This window comes from Falco cherrug, chromosome W, assembly GCF_023634085.1.
Source record: "Falco cherrug isolate bFalChe1 chromosome W, bFalChe1.pri, whole genome shotgun sequence".
Classification (NCBI taxonomy): Eukaryota; Metazoa; Chordata; class Aves; order Falconiformes; family Falconidae; genus Falco; species Falco cherrug.
In genome coordinates this window covers 18,024,659-18,047,845 of record NC_073719.1, presented here as the reverse complement: position 1 = coordinate 18,047,845, position 23,187 = coordinate 18,024,659, and the positions used below count along the sequence as shown (strand labels likewise).

General features: G+C 45.9%; 1 protein-coding gene and 1 long non-coding RNA gene across 2 annotated transcripts; both read right to left on the bottom strand.

The window, feature by feature from the left end:
- Positions 1-260: 260 nt before the first annotated feature.
- LOC129734610 (uncharacterized) lies at positions 261-22,619 on the bottom strand. Its single transcript, XR_008730134.1, has 3 exons — positions 22,560-22,619; positions 15,833-16,059; positions 261-960 (listed from the first exon to the last, which is right to left on the bottom strand). It is a non-coding gene; the product is annotated as an uncharacterized LOC129734610 (long non-coding RNA).
- Positions 6,359-9,091, bottom strand: LOC129734609 (ankyrin repeat domain-containing protein 26-like). Its single transcript, XM_055698241.1, has 3 exons — positions 8,914-9,091; positions 8,312-8,458; positions 6,359-7,159 (listed from the first exon to the last, which is right to left on the bottom strand). The coding sequence occupies exons 1-3, from the start codon at positions 8,992-8,994 to the stop codon at positions 6,557-6,559; spliced, it is 831 nt and encodes a 276-aa protein (XP_055554216.1). The 5' UTR covers positions 8,995-9,091; the 3' UTR covers positions 6,359-6,556.
- Positions 22,620-23,187: the final 568 nt, after the last annotated feature.

The window sequence follows — 23,187 nt, the reverse complement described above, 5'->3', positions numbered from 1 at the left end:
CCGCTGGCCCCGGCGGGGCCCGCGCTGCGAGCACGCTGGGGGGCTCGGGCGAGTCGGTTTTAAAAGCAAATGGCTCAAACTGGGAAGCGCTTGTCGTTCAGGGCAAGGGCATCTCGTCAGGGAGTTATGGCCAAAACAGCTCTGCGAGCAGTTTGCCTCCTAGCTTGTTGAGCAGTCCTGCTTGTGTGCCATCGTTAGCCCTGGGCAAATGGATGCCAAAGGATCAAACAGCAAGGGTTAATACAGCGGGAGGGGGGCTGGGGGGGGCTGTAGGCACCATCTAGTTACCTGCCTTGCCATGACAGGGTCAGAAAGTTACTTTCCAGTAAATGTGGCCGAGCTGGCACTGCCACAAAAGAACACAAACGCGCACTGAGGGTATGGAAACGTGGTCCAGAAATCAAAAGACAGGTCACGCCTTTGGTGTAGATAAGTTGGGAACCATCCTCCTATTCTACTGCTGCGGTGATGCCGCTAGGTAGTTCAGCGTGGTGAAACCTTATTATAAGTACCATAAGGTTTTGGGGTGATGTCACAGTCCAGTATACCCTAGATGGTTTGACTCATGGAACACCTTGGCAGCACACTTCTTCCTCTTAGAAACTGTCTCTTGCCAATGAGTTTGTGAAAAACAGAGAGATGGGAAAGAAATCCTCAATCAGAGAGAGGGACACACTTCACTGTGATTAGCAGTGAAAATATTGATGACAACAGGACAGGAATCTGGTACCACTTTTTAGGGAGAAGATTCAGCCCTTTGAAATACCTTCTTTTTCTTCATCGCTAATAATGGTACAGCTCCTAAAACCTTCATTTTGCTTTCTGGAATGAGCCTTCACAGCTTTATCAAGCCTATTCGCTCTGGCAGTGTTCTCGCCGACCAAAGTGGCTGATGTACAGTCACTTTCCTTAGCTGATCCTCAGTGTATTAGCAGCGTTCTGTTATTGTAGACATGATCCCTAGAAGGAAAAGCTATAATAAATAATAATTTTAAAAAGACAGAAAAAAGACTTTTGTTGAAAACACAGCCAAGTAAATTCAGGTTGCAAAACCTGAATTCTATGAGTTTTGGGAAATGGCTATGAGCAGCAGCCATTTCAAGAGCACCTCTGTAATCAGTCTGACCATTTAATGGGGGAATGGAGAGCAAAATGCATTTTTTAATTGGGTGCATTTGTTTTCTTCCAAACATTAGAAGAAAGGCAGGAATTTATTTACAAGGTGGCAATACAGAGTAAACACAATCCATCTCTGTGCTCTTTCCAGGAGGAAGTATTTCTTCTCTAGTCCTTTTTCAAGTGCACACATGCTCAGCCACAAAAACTTGGGTTTTTTACAGGTCATTCCCCAGCCAAGACCAGGAGACCCTACACTTCCTGTGCAATGTCAAATGTTTCAGAATGGTATTAAACCCCCCCGTGATTACCCAGTTTTAGTTGGTAGGGACTTTGGTAGCTGCCTGGGCTGAAATTCAGTTTCAGGCTTGGAAGATAAGGGAGTGCTGATGGGTCCTGTGGATATAGTGTTAAGGGCACAACAGGAACTGTTTGTTTATTATTAGACAGAAAGGATGCAAAATTAAAAACTAGAATCTATCACCCAGAGCAACCTCAGAAGCACTTCTGGGAACTCTACTTCTGGGCCTCCATGACAAGGGAAAGACGGACTGAGTCAGCTACTAGTAAGCAACAAGTTACAGGGTTTCTTCCGCACCACCTCACACTGCATTGTGCCCTGGGAAGCAAAGACACCATTCCGAAAAGCAAACCCCCACCTGCCTCCTGCTCAACTCGTGCCCGAGACAGCCTTCAGGGGGTGACCTTGGGCAAGGCCAACTGCACAGAGCTGTTCCGAGTGATGGTGGCGTTACTCCCCTCTCTTCCGAGAGGGAATGCATCCGTCGGAGCCCGACGATGCTGCCACGGCCTCAAGCTGCAGCCAGGCCTGTGCTGGGCCTTCACTGCTCTCAGCCCTGACCCTCACCCATGGACGTGACGGCCCAGTAGGACTGCAGACCTGCCCATCCCTATGGACCGGCCTGGTGATCTGCACTCTTGGCGCACTCTGCTTACTGTCCCCAGAACTCTTCTGCTCTTCTTGGTGAGGGCCTGTGGGGCTGATCCCTGGCCTGTGTGGTCACAGACCCTGCCAGCCTTGCTGCGGCTCTTGCTTTGCCCTTCCTCTGCAGGACAGCCTACCCCTGATGTGCCCTCGCAGATACTGCTGTGTACGTAACACTTCCGTCTTTACCCCTAAGAGCTACATCAGTATTACAGTCGCCTACTACTGTGACCATAGAAGGAACATCAAAAAACAGCCAAATAATTTCAGAAATACAGCCAAGAAAAAAAGTCAACAATATGAAAAGAAGTATAAAGAAAGAACAAAGGTTTCACAAGAAAAAACACCACAATAACCCAAACAAAGCAAAGCTCACCTTTGTTCTTAATCTGCCAATTTCATTGACCACTTCAGAATACCTGTTCTTCACTTCTCCCTGCAAATTAAGCTGGGACAGTCCCCCTCTCTCCTCATACACCCTTAGTTCCTTCGTAGCTCTGCTCAGCAGCCTCTTCAACCTGCACAGCAAACTAGTCATGAAAACAATGAAGCAAAGGAACAAAACTGGACTTTTTCACATACTCTCATGTAAACAGCACAGACACAGCTTGCTTCATCTTTAACGTGCTTGACACACTAGGAATTACCAGGAAAAACCAGTATTCCTGCGCCACATACACTTGGAGAGTCCAGATTTCACCTGAAAAGAGGAATGAAAGACTCCCTTTTTCCCAGGAGAACTGCAGGGCTACCTGCACCTGCAGTTGTTTTGGCAGCTAGTGAAAACTAGGGGGTGGTGTACAGAAGTACCTTGCAAGAACTAACACGAGGCCGGCATCTGCTCACAGTTAGGTACACCTATTTTTACACTAAAGTTTAATAAAACATGACTTCTACGCACGGATACCTCTTCACCACGCTAAAAAGCCGTCCCTCTTACAGTCTTTCTGCAGATCGAGGTTTCTTTTCATTTCTTGGTCCAGACGTAGTTCAGCTGGGCGTTTCAACTCTACCAGCTTCTTCACTTCCTTTCTTTCACTCTCACATCTTTCTTTTCTCTTTTGAAAGTGTATCACACAAACAGAGCACAGGAAAAATACCTACGTACAGTCTGTGCATCTAGCGCTCTCCACAGAGAAGCTGCCGGACGTCTCTATCCGTTAGCCACGTTCCACAGAATGCCACGGGACGGAATTCCTGAGGATATTCCATCCCTTCAGGTTTCACATCAAACAGACTAACACGTAACTACAGAAACAGATGCCCTCGCTGAAGCAAAGGCCATCCTCTTCTAGACATAACAGGTGGAAAAGATGCTGGAGAACACTTTTGGCAGTGCCTCTGCTCATAGTAGGGATTACGTAGGTATGCACTTCATGGGAGAACATGGATCCATCCAAAGCTTTCATGGGATCTTCCAGCAACCAGCAGGCAGGGGCTTGTGGAGGAATCTGATCTTTTGGAGTTCTTCAACATTTTATTCCCCTCGGCCATTACCTCCACCTCTTCTGTGTGGCCATTTACTTAGCCACATGCTGGTTTTCCTCCTCTTGGTGTTTTCTCAGCCACACCAGAGGAGAGCTGGCAGCTGTTTTGACTTTGTACTTCCATTTTCCCTCTACAGAAAAGGAGAAAAGGGGAAGGCTGTCCCTTGGCAACTGGCAGGCGCTGCTTGTTTCCCAAGTACTCGTTCATTTACCCAGCATTCCTTCAGTATGTTTTTCGGCAAGGCTTTTAAGCTCCCGCTACGCTGAAAACATACAGCAGCTCCTCCACACACGCACTGGAAACATCAAGCATTTTAAACCTGCCCAGAAACCAAGGGGTCAGAAGATGACCACACAAAATCCAAGGAAGAATTGGGAACTGTGGCCTTGCTCGATGTGCTCAACTGATAGCAAACCACACTGGGAACTCTTCCCAACAGAGCCACTCCAGAACTTACACAAGGATACCCATCTAGCTTTTATTTGCTTCCTCCATGACCCCCAAACGATAAGGTACTCGCAGCCTGAATGGCAGGGATAACAGAAAACAATGATACGTAAGAACCTGACCAGAAGGTGCACGTGGTTCTCCTGGGTATTGGCTCGGTGCCTGGAGAATTTTCTGGGCTCACCTGTTGCAACAGTTCAGCCTTCTCCTCGTCCAGCTGAGCAACGCGCTCTTCAAGGTGGGATCTTGACTTCAAGTGCTCCTCCCACGTGCTGTGCAAGTCCTTGGATGTCAGAGCCAGCATGTTCTGCTTCTGCGTCTGTGAAAGCAACAGTGGCAGAAGAAAAAGTAAGGTGGCCGGAAAAGACAAGAGCGCAGGAGAATGCAGTAACTTACACAGAAACAGGCCTAAGCTCTCCTCCACCCATCCAAGACCTATGGCCAAGGTTGGTGTGGAGTGTAAAACACACCTTAGGAACCATAACCAAGAACAGCAGCTGGAGCTGGTGGGAAGAAGGAATACTCTAGAAGCGACAGGATGAGGTTACAACTTTGGGGGATAAGATGACATGCACACACACACAGAATCACCCTACAGCTTTCCTGCAAAGCTCCTCTGGTTCCCTCTATACTTCAGTTTTCGTAAGAACACTGCAAAAGGTGGTGCAAAAGGACAACATTCGCTCCTGCTTTCAACAGCTACGCTCAGATTTATTCATATAGTTACAGACATTAACTACCTTAGTTTTCACCTTTTTTTCCAACTCCTTTTGCAAGCGCAGCTTGTCTCTCTCCAGGTCACTGTGGTAGCGCGTAGTAACTTCAAGTGAAGCTTCTGGCATAGATTGCTTTTTAAGTGCAGCAGCAAGCTCCTGCTGCAGTTGTCCAAACATGCCCTAACGAAACAGTTAAATTAGCATGAAGAAAGTTCTAAGAACATGAAATACGCCTTTAACTTATTTTGTTATACGGTTAGACCTGTCTAGATTGAACCCAAAAGTATGAAATTTTGCCTGCCACCAGCAGGCATCTGCACAGATGATGACCTCTCGTCATCTTTCTCAGCTGAGCACCTTTGACTATCAGCAGCTGTTCATGAGGATTCCTGTTTCCTAACACATAAAAAAGGCTCAGGTATTGTTCTTCCTTGAACAATACACAGGAACACACTGCAATCGGGTATTTTTTTCTAACAAAACCCAAAGAAATCTGTTGTGATCTAAGAGCCACAGTTTGACTGCAAATATTACTCCGGTGACTGAAGGCAGGACTTTGTGTTAGATTGTTCTTTCTTCTGTTTCTTCACTATACAAATACAATTAAATGAATACAAATATCTGAAAGCTCCTTTGAGATACACTTTAAGGGTATGTTGAATCACATCCTCTTGTAGTCTTCTTACTCAGCTCGTTTTAGAAATACTGATAGATTAGGTTTACAAAAATCTGGATAGCTCATTATATATATATAGCTATATACATATAACACACACACACTCTCTCACATGATCTTCAAAAGGAACCCATTATTTTGGTAGTAAGAATACAAAGCAAGTCACAGTTTACAATGATTGACAGTACTGCTGGAGTGTGGCTACACATCATAAAAGAGAAAGCTTAAGGTCACCGTCTGACATGAACTTTGAGGAACAGGCAGGCCCCTCAGAACCCTCAAAACACATACAGAAATCAACAGCTGGACATTACTAATACTCTTCAATCTTGATAGCAGCTTACAGAGAACCTCTTTTTTCCCCTCTATAGAAGCTTCATATAAATCTAGCCCCAACCACTTCACTTCTCTGTATCTTCATTTCTCAGCCCTCGTGTATTGGATGGTTCCTCCTTTTATACCACTCTCATTCAGGTCATCTGTGCAATACTTACATCAAAACCATCAAATACTTTAGACTATTCTATAGGGCATAACATGGACTAAGGAAAATAGATGGAAAAAAGTTCTAGAGAAGAATCACCTTTCTTGATCAAAGCTTAGACTTGGATACCTTTTTTCTGTTCTCTGCTTAGATCTGAGGACTAATATCCCCGTTGCCAAAACTTTCCGCAATTCCGAGGGAAACATAACAAACCAGAACAAATGAGTATTCTTTGGTCCCATGCATGTAACTTACACCGGATACATTGGAGGAACAAACTAATTTCAAGAACGGACAAACTTTAAATTGTTCTTTCTACGCATATAATTTATCTGTCTTTCTACTACGTCAGTCTCGTATTTAAAGACTTGTTCCCTTAAATCAGTACGCTTGGCATTTAAATCCTTGTTTCGCTCTTCTATTAGATAAACTTGCTTTTCTGTATCAGCTCTAAGTTTGTTGAAAATGTCATTAAAATGCTCCTGCCCATAATCCGCTATTTTTTCTTTCATGATCCTCTTGTTCTGCATCTCTTCCCATTGCTGATGGAGTAAAAAGGTTTTCACTCTGGAGCTGGGCCAATCGCTCCTGCAGGGACTCCTGTTTTATTACAAGTTTGCTTACTGGATCTTTCTCAAGTTGTCGAGCATGATCACATTCCTTTGCCCGACACTGGCCTTGACTTAATTCTTTTTTGTCATTTCTAAAAGCAAAGCTTTTTCTCCGAGCATTTGCTTCAACTGGTGAAGCTCATTTTCTAGCCTATTAGCTTTGCTTTTAGCTTTACACAGCTGCAGAGACAAGCTCTTGTTGGTTTCTTGCACGTCAGAGAGGTCACGATGGAGCTCGACTTGCAAGCAAAGGCATTCATCACGTTCTCTGGGAAATCTTCGTTCAGCATTGCTTTCTGATGACAAATGAAGTTCAAGTTCTTGAACTGCAGCGTTCAGGGAGGAACGCAATGATTCAATTTCTGTCTCTAGTCTGTCTTTGCTTTTGTTTGTCTGCTCAAGTTTGGAAGTCAGCACTGCAGATTCTCTCTTTACTAAGTCCAGCTCCGCGTTGAACTGAAAAAACATTTGTCTTAATGCTTCCTTGTGCAGTTTAAGTTCCTTTTTGAGAGCTTCATTTTTTTCTTTCAAGGTCTCATTTTCCTTTAAATATTTTCCTTGTTCCTCCTGGTGCCTAAGTCTTACTTGAGTGAGTTCTAGCCTTAGCATAGCAATCTCATCTTGTAGTAACTGATTCTTGTACAACAGATCCTGTTCTCTATCAGTGCTGGATTCCTGAATGACAGGGAAAATGAATAAAGAGCCAATTGGGAAATGAATCTACAAAAAACCTGCAGCAATAAACTGCATTTTAACATTTCTAGTACCGAAGCATGACTTCGAAGATGAAGTTTCAGGCAATAAGCTACTCTGTGAACCCATGCACATGTACAACGTACGTACCCAACGGAAGTGCAACATAGCCTTAAAACCTAAATGAACATCCCAAATATACAGTTACGGTTTTTTCCCCCCTTAAACCAGCAACCAAAGCTTTTAAAATGACAGCGCTTTCTTGTATGTGCATGCCTTTATAATACTGCCTTTAAGGTTGAATTAGTTGTGCTACAGATCTGGTAAAAACAAGGCCAGAAAGGGTATTTTCCTTCTCAAATGTCTTCTGAACACTTATCCTTTTGTATTACTGAAAGTTAGCTATAAGACTCAATCACCCCCGGAATGCAATAGTCCTGTATATTTCCTCTTTATTGTATGTATAACTTTTTCCCACTTAAACACATTCACCCTACATTTATTGGGCAGCACAGCCAAGAACAAAAAGGCTTCAAGGCACTGCACATTCTTTAGGAAATTCAGTAAACTCTTTTCAAGATCTTTTTTAATACAGTGTTTATGATTGCTTTTTCTCCTCCAGTTACTCTAACTCTTACAGAGAGTTGAATTCATTGCTGAGAGTCGATCATAAAATTTTAGTTATGTGGAGGTGGCAAAGAAAGGCATACTTGAAGTAAGTTCAATAAGGGAATAACTAATTAAAAAATAAAAGCAATGGAAACACAAACACTGTCAAACAACTTTCTTCCTGGTCAACCTTGCCATAGGTAGCTAGGTGTTTCACTGCTAGAAAGCCTAAAAAGCGATGACAAAATGTCTATGAAATGGAAAATAACAGATAGGTTAAGAAACGGTGTAAATAGTGTCTTCTATTCGCTTCCGACTTGCACAAGTAATTCAGGTACATACAGGAGTGATGCTGCTTTCCAGAACTTTTAGACATAAGAGAAAACAAGAAAGGTATTTACCCAGATAAGTTACACTGGTAAACAGTAAATAAACATCAAGAAACAGAAAAAGTTATGTAAGATTTATTATGACTTTAAAACAAACATGGTGAAATGTAATTTATTAGAAAAAAAATCTGCTTACCTCTGATTTTTTTCCGATAGATCTTCTTGTCTCTTCTTCTAGTTCCTTTTGTCTCCCAAGGTGGTTGTTCAAAATTCCTTCTTGAAGGGCTCTGGCCCTCTTTTCCTGAGAGAGCTGTCTCTGTGTTTCATCACGTTCCTCTTCAACCTGCAGTAATACAATAAAACTGCTTGCATCTTAAGAAAAAACAGAGCTAGCAATACATCTTCCCATTCTCCCTTGCATACTTGAAAACATTTTTGATTCCCCACCGTTATGATAATCCACCTATAAATAAATAAATTTAAATTTTCTTATGAAAATTTAAGAAGGCGAAATACAGGATGTTTTGTAGTAATTCAAAAAAAGGTCAGGCTTTGCCTGAAATACAAGTGAAACCTAAATTTTGAAAAAGGAAAAAGGGAATAATAAACTGCAAAGCAAAAAAAAAAAAAACCAACCACCCAATTGTGAACCAACTGTACTCTACTGTTCTCAAAATTTGACAACTGTTATCCAACGCCTCTTCCGTGAACAAAGCGCCTCCTTCTCTAGGCATACTGGAATACAATTGAAAAGAAGCAGAAAATAAGACAAAGAGTTTAATTCATTATTTAATAGACCTGTTTCAAGAGCCTTCTCAGTGTTCTTAACTCCATTTCTAAATTCCTAGACTGTAACTCAAGTTTCTGTTTCTCCTCCATCTCTTTACAACATTGATCTTCTTTCCTTCGGAGGTCTTCTCTCCTTTTCTCACACAGCACTTCTACTCTGAGCCTCTTTTCTTCTTCTTGTTTCAAAGAAGATCTGGGATTTAACGGAGTATTTGAGAAACAAAAGCACTGATATAAAAGTAGATATTCCACATGATGAACTTGCAGAGACAACTCAAACCATAAAAAATGTTAAACGTTTTCAGAGTTCATATTTTTACTGTACTTTTCAACTTTTTAAAGAATTCTAACTTCATGCCATTGTGCATGGTATCAGTTGTACAAGATACAGAAAAAAAAACTTTGAGTGATTTATCAGTTATTTGTAAGTTTGTATAGGGAAACACACACCAGTGTGCACACTTCTATAATAAAATTTAAAAAATCCATCTTCATATTACAGCCATTTTGCTGAAAAAGGAGTTTGTTGTCTCATCAGATCAAAGCATCGTAAACTTTTACTATGGTTAGTATACATTTTCTTAGTATACTGAGCATTGCCTACACATTACAGATTCAGTGACCAGAAGCAATACTGGTGAATCAGCACGCCACTTACCTATGGCAGACCCAACAATTTTTCAGCAAGCCTTCTGTAAGTCTAAAACAACTGCTGACCACAGGCAGAACAAGCAGCTTCTGTTTACTCCAGAAGGATGTCAGTGTTCAAAACCAGATTCAGAAATGCATGGGGTTTAAGCTGAATACGATTAAAAACAGTTTTAAACCCCAGTCGGATCTACCTCTGGGAGAAACTACAGCAATTTCATTTTGAAGCTGACTTACAAGGAAAGCCTTATGGAAGGTCAGCTTCTTTACCAACTGAAACAATCAGCAATAAGCACTGACATGGTAAAAAACGGTCCATGGTGTGCCCACGGTACCCAAACAAGCAAGCAGCTTTGTGTTTGATCATTATTTTGACTATTTTTTCCCATATACTCGCAACAGTGAACAAAAAAAAAAATTTAAAAAATCAAGTGTCAGCGTAAGGGAAGAACTGCCAATTGAAAGCCTGCTTTAGAAATTCTGCAAAACAAGAATCAACCACCACTAAAATTACTTGAAAGACTGACAAACGTTTGTATTTGAATGGCGTATATTGCAAGGAAAAAGCTTTACATATAACTTCTAGTGTAATTTCATAAAAAGTGTAACTTTCGAAAGTACAAATTAACGCTGCTTGGAGAATTCACTTAGAATGAAAATACTACTTCTTTATACTTGACAGATGCTTGAGGATTTTGAACACCTGCTGAAGTCAAACCCAGGCCAAGCTGGGACCGGCCTCGTCTTCCTCGTACTCCCCTCCCCCGCGCTGGGAGGCCCAACTCCCCCAGGCCCAGCTCCCGCAGCCTCCCCTCACAGGGCTGGTGCTCCTGCCCCCGCGCCAGCCCGGCATCTCCCTGCCGACCTCACACGGGCTGGGCAAGATCTCCTGGGCTGGGCGGCCAAAAACCGGACCCCGGGCTCGAGACACAGCTCAGCAAGCCCTGAGGAGGGGTGGGCACTCACTGCCCCCAGTGCCCTGGCACTGCTGCCCCCCAGACAGCCCAGGCCGCTGCGGGCCGCCCCAGCTGCCAGCTCACGGTGGCTCCTGCTGAGCTCGCTCTCTGCCTGGGCCGCCTGGCCCTGCTGGGCCAGCTCCCCAGCCACGCCATCCCACCGGGGATCACCACGAGGAGATCTCCCCTCCCAGGCCAGGGCTCTGCAGCTGTCCTTGCTCAACTGCCTACGGTGCCTGCTGGCCACCCCTGTCGGACGTGATGTCAACAGCGATGAGAAACCTCACACCTCCGGGTCTAGCTCAGGAGTGTGGGGAAAGGGGCAATCCCAAACTTGACCTTTCCAACAAACAAACAGGTAAGCAAACAAATGCTCTAAGCTCTGGTTTGACTTGCACTGGGTGGAGTTACCAGAAATCCTAGTATTATAGGCCAACTGAAGCTGTGAGGACAAAACGAAAAAAAAACCCACACCCAACCATCTCTCAGATCTCTCTTATAAATCTGATTTCCCCGTACACACTCTCTTGCTCTTTTCTTGCTAGAAAACAAAGTTAGAACAACATCCAGAAGACTGTACATGGAGCTGGTATCCGGACGTTTTTCCCCTCTCACATTATGTACTTCATAGCATAACTGGCCCACGGGATTCAAAAAACCCAAACCCAAAAGACTGGAAACTTCTCATCCTGTTGCCTGCACCATCAGTGTCTTTCGGAACAAAACCACTGACAAGATAATACATTATCAGACCACAATTTACATACTTAAGGCTCTGGATACCCCTTTTCCATTCCGCTTCTTGGTGAGCCAACACGGATTTCAAATCTTGAGTCTTCTCCGCTCTGAACTGTGACTCCTCCCTTTCATCTTCCAATTTCCTCACTTCTCTTGAGAGCGCTTTATTCCGATTTTTCTGACGTTCTATTCTCTGTTCATATTCAAGAAGCATGTTTTGCATTTTCAACAAAGTAGCAGAACCTGTTTTGAGACAGAAAAGACACAAAGCTGCACAAATACTGCCCAATGTATAAGCTGTTCAGTGCTTTGCTGTATTAGGTGCAGGTGGCAGGTTAGTGGGAAGGTCCCTGTGAGAAGAAGCCAGGGGTCGCCCCGTGCTGGCCATGGACGGTTTCAATGGACCCACCGCAGGGCACAGCTGAGCCTCTCAGCCGTGCTGGCAGCTCCTCAGGAAAAACAAATGTAGGAAAGGGCGAAACCACCACACGGGCAGAGAAGGGGAAAAGCATGTGAAAACCAGCCCCGCAAACGAACACCCAGGTCAGCGAAGGAGGAGGGAGAGGTGCTGCTCCAGGTGCCAGAGCAGAGATTCCCCTGCAGCCCCGGAGAGAACCATGCTGGAGCAGATACCCACAGCGCAGTGCTGCGGAGGACCCCGTGCCAGAGCAGGCGGATCCTTCCCGAAGGACCTGCGACCCATGGAGGGCCCAGGCTGGAGGAGATTTTCCCCAAAGGACTGCAGCCTGGGGGAGGACTCACACTGGAGCAGGGAAAAGGGACGAGGAAGGAGCAGCAGAGAAACTGCTACGTCCCGACTGCCGACCGCAGCCTCCCCGCGCTGCCTGGGGAGGTGGCAGGGAAGGAGCGCAGCAGAGCTTGAGCAGGGGGGGTGCCGACGTGTCCTTCTCAGGTTTGGGGTCTTTGTTTCTCACTATCCAAATGTATTTTAATCGGTGGAGTCTGTTTTGCCAGTGACAGTCCCTGGGAAGTGACAGCCCTGCCTTCACACTGACCCACAAGCTTTTTCGCCCCGTTTTGTCAAGGAGGGGCAGTGGCAGCACTGGGGGGGGAGTTTGGCCTTCGGCCAAGGTTAACACTTGCCTAATGAAATTTTAGCATAGTTTAAGAGCCCTAGTAAGTGATGCTTATGTTTATATAATGCCTTGTGCATATATGCAAGCATCGTATGACAGTTGAAATTTGTTATATATATGTACTTATTATTTTTAAGCAAAGCCATTATTTTGCTGTACTCTTTGTCATTAGCTGTTGAGGGGTGTGCTGGTTGTGGCTGGGATAGTGTTAATTTTCTTCGCAGTCGCTGGTACGGGGCCATGTTTTACAGTTGTGCCGCAAACAGGGTTGGTAGCACGGGGATGTGTTCCTTATGGCCCAGCAGCGCCCACACAGAGCCAAGGCCTTTTCTGCTCCTCACCCCACCCCACCAGCGAGCAGGCTGGTGGTACGCAAGGAGCCGGGCCGGGACACGGCTGGGACAGCTGACCCCAGCTGACCCAAGGGATGTGCCATGCCACGCGGCATCATGCTCAGCATATAAAGCTGGGGGAGGACGAAGGAAGGGAGGGACATCCAGAGTGATGGCACTTTGTCTTCCCAAGTATTTGTTATGCGTGACGGAGCCCTGCTGTCCTGGAGATGGCTGAACACCCGCCTGCCCATGGGACGTGCTGGATGAATTCCTTGCTTTGCTTTGCTTGCGTGCGTGGCTTTTGCTATTAAACTGTTTTCGTGCCGACCCATGAGTTTTCTCACTTTTCCCTTTCCGATGCTCTCCCCCACCCCACTGGGGTGGAACAAGTGAGTGGCTGTGTGGTGCTTAGGTGTTTAGGTGTGGCTGGGCTTAAACCACATCAAGGGGATATAAAGAAGAAAAAGCTCTTGCTGACTTTTGATGACCGCATTAGAAGGAGCTGAACTGTACTTTGCAAGAAACTGCTTCTCCAGCTCTGACTAGACAGAGAACCAATGATAACGTAAGGCACATCGGCTGGTAATGCAGGCAACATCTCAGGTTAGGTGACAGTTTCACAGCTTTTGAGGGGGATCTCTAGTCACAAAGAGATACTATATCAAAATATGAAATTAAAATACTTAGGAGTGCCTACAAAGAAATCATGTTTTAAGGGGAACTTGTAACAGCTGAAGACAGAGACTTGAAAACATACCCCTATGAACCACGCTAAGCTCTTCCAACAGCAGCATAGTCTCCTTGTAGGCTGAAGCTTCTAACCGGACATCCTCTGAAGTTGGGTCAGATGAGTGAGTTAAACCAGGGCCATCAGTTACTTCCATTGGTATGCTGACCTACAAAAAATACAGTACTTTCTGTAATTCCACTGTCTAGTATTACAGACCATTACAAATGCAGGAATGATTCATTCTCTCCTTCACAGCCCACAGATTTGTCTCAAATACAATAAAGCTGCGTACCAGCAGCAATTTGTACATCTGGTTGATCACTACATAAACACTGCTCCCATCGAAGTGATTAAAAGCTGATAGAGACTGTTTACCAAGAAACTAGTTTTACAGTACCTCGTTCCTTTCACTCCTGGTTGTTGCTGCAGGCCTAGAAAACAGAAATATATTTCAGTACTGAAATGCTTACTTTGCATTATGAATAATACCTACCGTAGCTTTGAAAACTTAATTGCAGAACTGAATTAAACTAAAATCTGGTATAGTAACTTTGCTAGATATAGTTCAAGACTGAAACAGTTATTGTGTGCTATTAATGTCTACTGGAAGGCTAATTTTTCCGCAAGATATTAAGCAAACAGTTGAAATAACTGTTCCCTAAACTTCACGCAAAGTGACAGAAATCTTACAGCTACAGACACGGAGCTATACGGTTACGTGCATTCCCTGTTTAATACCAGGGGTTTAGCTCTCTTCAGTAATGAGAATCCTTCTCCTACAGGTCAAAGAACTGTAATTTTGGATTCTCTGGTGTCCTGGGTCTGGCTGGGATGCAGTTTATTTTCTTCACAGCAGCCCACACAGGGCTGTGCGTTAGATTTCTGACCAAAACAGTGTTGCTAACACACCAGATTTTTAGCTAGGGCTGAACAGTGTCAACAACTTCTCTTTCGCACTTTGCCACAACCCACACAAGTAAGTTCAGGGTGGGCAAGAAGTCAGGAGGGAACAGCTGCAAGAGAAAAGGTGGAGCGGGGAGCAGGGCAAAAAATCCTGAGGTACCTGCAGTGAAAAAAACTGAGATACCTCACCCTTTTTAAACACATGAAATACTTCTATGCCTGTGCACACACTCATGTAATTAATCAGAATTTGTGCACGTGACCTCATTGTTGACTTGGCCAGCATGTTCAAAAGCACTCTAAACAAAAGTGAAGTGTTTGTCAACACAAAGCGCATCAGGTAGTCACAGGAAAGAACAAGAAAGAACAAGAAAGAACATCAGGTGGTCACATGAAAGAACAAGAATCTTCATAGGCGTCAGGTTTACAAAAAACCTAAACACACAACAAAAACCCAAACTAGCCTCTAGCTCTCAGGCCAATTTTTATCATTAAGTAAGTTTTATTTTCAACATTCCTTACATGCACACCTTCCTTCATCCTCAGATGTTTCACTGGAAGTGCTCTCATCCGGTACTTGACCATGATTGCCACTGGAAGAGCTCATCTGCTGATGAGCCTTCTGCTTTGAAGGCTGTCTTTTACTTTTCTTTGCACCTTTGGCATTCAGGGCAATTTTACTGCATTACACAGAAAGAAAGAAAAAAAATCACCAAGTGAATAGGTTTATAAAAAATATTTCTGTGAAACAGACATACTTAAGATGATGTCCAGAAACAACAGAGACAAAAAATATCTATGATAAAATCACAGACTTGACTGTAAAGATCGTGGAATATGCCCAAGTATTTAAAACCCTTCCCCTAGGAGTGAGGGGGACACGTGGAATCTGAGCTAGATCCAGGTTAAGCTGGACTATATCCAATAGCCACGGTACAGAAAGCACCTAGAGCAGAGATTCCTTTGAAGGACAGACAGAAAAAGCTCCTGCTTAGGTCTGCATAAAAATACGTGTGCCTTCTTTAGACTTTTGAGATTGGTTTGGTAATATCATCTTTTCCCCTCTCCTGACAAAGGGCATATTAACTTAATGAAAAGGAAAACACCAACTGCACGGAGATCACTAAAATCACCTAGAAAAGGGAGGAGTAGCAAACCCCAAGTTCCTACTTTTCTTTTCTAGGTGGCCTTTTCCTACAAAAATAACTGCTTTCTCCAGTCTTCAGTTCTGGTTTTGAAGATGCATTTTACCTCAGTGTTGACATGGAAATCACAGGAATTTAGGTGGGGGTTTTCTTTTGGTTTCCCCTTTTCTTTTTTTAGAGCAGGCAATAAATTTGAACCTCCATCGTGCGCTTCATTTTGTCAAAAAAGAATTTTTCTTCATTTTTTGAGAAGCAGTGGACTACTCACTATGGCTTTCACCACTGAGGAAACTACTTCAACTACCACAGTATCAGAAAACCTAAGACACTTACATAGCACTACAAATAAGAGCTAGAGATTATTTCCTTAGCTTACCCTTTCATTGGCACTTTAATCAATTTTGAGCTCTCCCCAGATGAAAAACTCCTTTTGTCTTTTTCTTCTATCGTGTTTTCATTCTCCATTTTCAAACAGTCATTCTTCCTTACAGTAATCTTTTGTTTCATTTGCCAATTAGTGATGTTATTTAATTTATCCACACACTCCTGTTTTGCCACCGCCTGCACTTTTGAACATCTTTGTTTGCTTTTTTCCTTCTTAACCTATAAAAACAAAGTTAAGCTTCACGTATTTCTAGAAGACAGAAACACCACATCCAAGATTGATTAATTCAGGGTTTACCCCTGAAATAATATAAAATGATCTTTTTTGTAATTCATACAGAAGCATTTTCACAAAATTACACTACAAAGTGTATTATGCCATTGAAAGTACTTTGAATTCACTCATCATGCAAGACATAACAAAAATACAGCCCTTAGAAAACAATAGTGTCTCTTAAAACAGGAACAAGAAAAAAGTGAAAACATTACTGATGGACAAAGCGTTAGGAGGACTGCACAATGTTCGTTGTAACACCACCAGAAAAAAATCAAGTGGATCTGCGAACAAGGAGAGGAAAGAAAAAAAGATCCCAAACCCACAAACACAACTGGTTTCACAGGAAAGAGGAATTTTAGTGAAAGGCAATGAAGACACACCACGCAGATAGCACAGCACATGAATTAGTAGTCAAGACCCTGTCCAGAAGCTATTTTCATTCTTTGATTCAGAATCAGAACTGATATAATTGTATGGATTTCTTTTTATGGCAATGAAGAGATAACTACTTGCACTGGAACCAAGTGCCACCTATTGTTAAACTGGAACAATAATGCATTCCGTTTTCCAAAAATGGGGAAAAAAGACAACCCTCCACTGCCCTCTTTATTCACCAGTCACCTATTCCCATTAGAACAAACCCCAGTTTGTAGGAAGCATCTTCCCGTCGTGACCAATAGCTCAAGTGAACAGGAAATACTCTGCCTGGCTCCAGAAGGCTGCGGGTCTCCCCAGGCTCTTTTACACACGCTCCATCGCTGCTATCGCTTCAGCAGCGGTTTTACCTCCCAACAGAGACTTCCTTAAAAATATGTTCTGACTTTCCTGAACAGTGGATTGTATCTCACAGTTTCATTGATTTGCACAGCAGAATCCTGCAGTTTCCGTTGAAGCTAACGAAGACTGTGTGCTTTCAAACCCAAGCACATTCAGCACCTCCACCATAACTCTGAATTAGAGCTATTGCCTAAACCACTACAGGCTGCACACGCTGCCCGTGCCAGCCCTGGCTAGCCCAGCCCTGTTTTACCGATTCATCCAGGCACTTGCATCAGTGCCTCTGACTTGGTGAATTTACACATGAGAAACCAGGCCTTTCTTACCAACACCCATGCTCTTTAACTGCACCGGTTATTTTTAAATTAATGACACATTACTAATTAAAGTGACCAAGACAAGTCAGAACTACAGCTCGGTTGTAGTCAAAATCACATGCGCCGCAGATTTTCCCTGAATTTCTTCACAGCATCACCTATGATTGCTGTTGTCAAATACATGACTGCTGCTTTCTTTTCTTTACCTGCAGAAAGCTTGGCACAACACGTACAATATTGTACAACATACAGCTCCAGCTGACAGTCAGACCAGAATGACCTTCCTGCAGTGCAGGCGGGCTGCATATCTCCAGTAGCACCCACAGCCCCAGCCTGCACTGCTTTAGAGACAGCAAAGATCCGCGCTGATGAGAAACGCTCTCATGCACATGGCATTTCACCTTGTCCATGGATTTGAAACACGGGTTGCTTCGCGAAATTTAATTGTATGGTTTTGTTCCAAGGCAAAACAGACTGTCCAACAACTTTTCACTTACACTAAAAACCATAAATCTTCACCTTCCATATGAACGGGGTACATGCCAGGATATGTACTGCTGATGAATTTTTTCGCATGTTGCTGGGGAGCAATACCTGCACGTGTTCATCTTTTTGTCCACCTCTACTGGGATTCCCTCTAGCTGGGTACGTTGCATCTCAGGGTTGTATGGAGGGGATTACCTCCAAGCAGCGGGACAGATCACCCCTGTCGCTCCTAAACTGCCTCTGCTGAGCATCTCGGTGCCTCCCACAGTGGTGGCTTGCTCAGGAAGAGGTGGCCTGTGATGGCTCCTCTCCAGTGCACATGCCCACAGGACCACCGAGCAAAGGACTATCCCACACCATCCTCCCCCTCTCTGAGAAAGAAAGCACGTACCTATCTATGGCTAATCTCCCTTCTGAAGCAGTACAGCTCAGCTGAGACCTCAGACTGCTTTTCTGCAGCACCTGGGATTCTTACCAACACTGTCTCCATGGACTCTACCCGGACTCAGTTTTGTGCAGAGGAGGTGTTTACTGCCGCATGCGCAACAGCAACGGCAAGGGCAGGCAGCGCAGCGATCTCCTGTTACCGAACGTGCTGCTCTGGGACTCCCAAACAGGCCGTCAGTTATAGCCCTGGCAAAGTTCTCCAGCAAAGCCACCCCCGATTTGTACCCACCTCAGCTGTACAAACACGGTGTAACCAGACGCGCAGCGGCTCTTTACCTCCAGCACTGTATGTCCCTTTCCTTCCCGTGTCACCACCACCTGCAAAAGCGCTCACGGAAATGAGCAAACCCCACCCGCCAGAAAGAGGCAGGGCTTTCAAAGGGAAGGAGGGTATTCAATGGAAGCTGCAGATGTGCCCTGCCTGGAGAAGGCACCACTGGCAACCCCTCCTCTGTGAGAGCTGGGGAGATGCAGAGGGGGAGGAAGGCAGGCGTCGGGGAGGAACTAGAAGCCCTGGTCTGCTACTGCTGCAGTAGCCCTGGCTGTGGGGACAATAGAGCTCGCCATGAAACGACGATCAACCAAAATATTTCAGAGGGGCACAGCAGGGAGCACAAGCTGCTGGGCGTCAGCAAAGGGCTGTGCTCAGCTTCTCTGCGGCAGGTTGTCACAGGCAAGGTGAACACGAAGCACAGGGAGGATCTGCAGTTCTACCTGCCTTGCAGGGGCTTGGCCTGAGCTCCCCCTTTGCAAACCAAGTCACCCTCCCACCACACCGCACAATCTCTGCTTCATGTACGTCCCAGCAACTGGGGTACCACATGCAGAGAAATCTGAGAGGTCCCCCCTGGTCACAGCTCTAGTCATCACTGGTTCCAACAACTTCTGATGCTCAGGGTGTCCCCTGCGCCCTGGGTCCTCCCTCCAGGCGCCCCTCCTCCTCTCCATTTGCCCTGGAGTAGACAACATCACACCCATCCTGGGGAGATTTAAGCCCCAAAGAGCTCAGAACTGCCTGAAGCCAGCACAAAAGCCTACCTTCTCTCTGAGAGTTGCAATGTCCTTACACCCTCCCTGTCCTTCCCGTCTCGATCAGAAACCAAACAGGGGAAGCGGTGCACGCAGATACACAGAGAATACTGAATGGGACACACTGGCTCCTCTTCCAAATCCTTTATTGTCTCAAAGGTGTTTTCATTCTGTTGGAGGAAAAAGAGAGAAATATGTAGAGTCCCCAGGTTTATCCCTGGTAAGCACTTTCACATGTTCATTTAGTAAGGCAGATTAGATTGATTCCTCAGAGATATTTTTTTTTTGGGGGGGGGGGGAGGGCGGGGGAGGAGGGGATTATAATGAACTCATTCAGTTTTTAAATCAGGCTTAGGAGCCACAACTCACTGGCTACGAATACATGTACACACATGCGTGTACAGGACAGCACAGAATACTCTATTTACTCATATGCCTCTGAAAAGACTTTTTTTTTCTATTATTTGTTGTTCTCTGCATCATTTATGGCTGGACTGCATGGACAAGATGGTTTTCTTAATTCTGTGAAAACACTTGCATCTCTTGATGCCTGCACCTCTAAACATAGTGATAGGTCATACAGCCAAATCTGCAAAGCGGATTACTGTTCTTACACCATTCTGGGCATAGCAGGCATACCCATAGAAACACCCCTGATGGCCTAATGGTCATGCCTATTTACACATTTATTTCTGCTGTTTCATCCTCTGTAAAGAACAAGTGCTCCTTTCCTCGACCTGTCTCAGAACAAATCTGAATACTTAAGGAATTAAAACAGATGAGTTGGCCAAAGGAAAATTTAAACATACTTACTTTAACAATGCCAAGGAGTTATTACTAAAATACAAGCACTTTGACAGCAGGTATCTTACCAGTGCTGTGCAAAGTGACACAGAAAAGCCTCAAGAAAAATCTACTAGAGTTTGGGTCAATCCACTAAATCCCAGCACAATGGCTCAAGGGTAAGGGCACTTCAAAACAGAATGCGTCCTGAATCAAGTTAGGAAGAAGACAAAGAACATATCCTGCTGGGAAGATCATTAACGATTAGGAAAACTCGACCAGGCTACTATAAATTTGTCCCAGGTTAGAAAAGGCCAAGAATCTTTCAAAGGACACTACAAAAAAATAACATTTAAGACAAAAGGCAGTGTAGGACCAAATGGAATTAAAAGGAGTCCTAGAAAGTAAATCTTTCAGTGATAAGCAAGCAAGGCTAATAACAATCTAGGGCATAGAAAAGATTAGCTCAGCACCAGGATGCACAGCAGATAGGAGAGCAAATTAGTTCTGTCTTACCAAAAGGTAAATGGGGGGGGGGGGGGGTGTGTGTGGAAATGCAGTACTTAGTGTTTCTCTTTATTTTTCCTGCATCTAATTTTTAACTGTTAAGAGAAATAACACAAAAGCTTTATTTTTGCTAATGCCAGGCAACCAGAATCTGGAATTTAAATTAATCCTTTACACACTGCCATTTGGGGATCATTTCTACCAGATCCAACAAGGATACAAGGCATAGGACAAGAGGAAACGGCCTCAGGCTGCCCCAGGGGAGGTTTAGATTGGACATTAGGAAAAAATTCTTCACTGAAAGGGTTGTCAAGGCCTGGAACCAGCTGCCCAGGGAAGTTTCAGGGTGGCCTCACCACCCCTGGAGGCATTTCAAAGAGGTGTAGATGTGGTGCTCAGGGACACAGTTTAGTGATGGACTTGGCAGTGTTGGGTTAATGGCTGGACTCAATGATCTTAAAGGACTTTTCCAACCTAAATGATTCTATGATTCTATGCTGTTCAAAGTGACCTACAGTCTTCCTTCAAAAAAGAGGGTTTATACTGCTGTTTCAATTGTTCTGGTTATCGGGTAATCCAGCCTCATAGCACTCTTTAAATTAAAGTTTACAAGCACCGAGATATTCCCCAGTGACTGCACTTTAGCTAGTTTGATATTAAGCTAGACATTTTTCTTAACGTGATTAGCAGCATACCTCAAGCTATGTTTGAACATATATTCTTAGGTGAATGGGAGATACTACCAGCTTTTCATTAGACAGAACATATGGGTATTTTAAAAAGCCAAACTCTAACAGAATACACAGCACAAGCATGTCTTTCTGCCAAGATATTTTCTATTAAGTAAATCAAATGCATATGTTCGGTCTCTCCCTCTTCTGTCCATACTTAAAATCCAGGCAAATTTGCAGAACAGCGCAAAGAGCAAGGTGTTAGAACTTAGAGAGAAGACCCACAACTTCTCTCGCACATGCTCTTCTGCTACCGGTAGCTACGTGCTTACCTTTGCACTCACATTTGTTACACAGCACACTTTGGTGCCCGGGAATTTGATTGATTTAGATTCGCCCTGACAGAAGGAAACCTTTTTTCTTAACCGTTTGACCTTGTTTCACTTCTAACTGGAAGATCAGTCCTGCCAGGAAGGAGAGGTGAAACCTCACGACAGCTGGAGGGTGAATAATCTCTCTTCAAACTCTAAAACTCTGCGTATCAAGTTTCCTTTACAATTTGTACTCCACCGGGCTATTAAAAATCTATGAAAAGCACAGCAAGAAATCAAGCCGCCCGCCAGTACAGAAGGTGCCAGCAGCTCCTCCTCGTTTCGCGAAAATCCAGCCCTCACCCTGAGGCTGCGGGACCAAATCCTGTGCAGCTGGAAGCGGCAGCGAGCCCTGGCCCCGGGGAAGGGCAGCTCAGCACCCTGCAAGGACGAGGCGCATCGCTCCGCTCCCCGCCACCCCGGGATGCCACACAGCCCCGGCGCCGGGCAGCGGCGGCAGCACGGGCTCGCTGACGGTAACGGCGACCCTCCTGCCTCCCCCGAACGCGTAACGAGAGGCGAAAGCACCGTCCGGGCCGGCGGGCAAAGCACCTGGAGCCGCATCTCCCACCCCGGCAGGCCCGCCACCCGCCGGGCCGCCACCCCCCTCGCACCCAGACGGGGGGCGAGCCCCGGGAAGGGCCGCTGCCGCACCGGGACGTCGCGCAGCCCCTCCGAGCGCCCAGCCCGGCCGGGGCTGGCAGCGACCGTCTCCTCGTGACCTGATGCTGCCGTCCAACGGCCGGATCCCATCGCCCGCCGCGCAACGGATCGAGCACCCGCACGGCCGAGGGACCAGCTACGCGTGTCTGCGGGGACGGGAGCTGGGGGGCAAACCCACAAAGCTAGCACAGCTCTTCGCGACAGGAAAATACTTTATACCCCTGGAAAAACCGTTTACGATGACCTTTAGTCACACTTAATCCTCACTGGGTCTTACGAGCCTCGTCCCCATTTAAAGGCACAGCGGTCTTTACTTTCACTCAAGTGTTCATGCACAGTTCAAGTAATTTCTGTTTGGTCCCACCAACCAACTGGTTCTCCTTGAGCTTACCTTGTGCCCCAGCTTGCCCCATGGCGTCTGTTCCCCCTCCCGAGGCCGTGTGCTGCCAAGCACCTGCGACACGCGCTGTCCTCCGGACCCGCTCCGCTGCTTCGCTGCAGACACATCTTTCCTCTACGCTGCCACTTAAGGCGCAGAGCTGCCTTCTGCTGACCACCGACGTGCAAGCCGTCGGTCCGCAACGCTTCCCGGGGCGCCGGGGGCTGCCTGCGGCGCGGCGCGGTGCGGGGCCGGGGGCGGCTCTGCGGGGGCTGCCGGCGGCTGAGGCGGAGCCGCGAGTGCGGAGCCGCGGCGCAGCCCCCGGGTTCGCCCCCTGCGCAGGGCTGCCCGCTCCCTTCCCTGCGCGCTCCCCGGCGCTCGCCGCCTCGCTCCGGCCTCTCCCGGAGAAGGGGTCCGCTCTCCGGCTGGCCAACGCCTGCCCCGAGCCGGGCACGGCCAGCGCCGCCGTCGCAGGAGCGTGTCGGGCCGAGGGGCGGCGGCGAAACGTCTCGAACCTCGGCAGCGACAGCCCCGACCGCGCGGAGACCCGGCAGCGAGCCCGGGCCCCCCGCGGGAGGCGGCTCCGGCTGACCGGCACCTTCACGCCGCACTCGCGGCCTCTGCCGCGGTCGTGCCCGTC

Excerpts from the sequence above, each read along its gene's own strand:
- LOC129734609 (XM_055698241.1), bottom strand. The coding sequence starts at position 8,994 with ATGGAGGAGAAACAGAAACTTGAGTTACAGTCTAGGAATTTAGAAATG. Across the intron at positions 8,459-8,913 it reads TGAGAAGGCTCTTGAAACAG|GTTGAAGAGGAACGTGATGA; the intron begins GTCTATTAAATA and ends GTATTACTGCAG. Across the intron at positions 7,160-8,311 it reads CTATCGGAAAAAAATCAGAG|GAATCCAGCACTGATAGAGA; the intron begins GTAAGCAGATTT and ends CCTGTCATTCAG.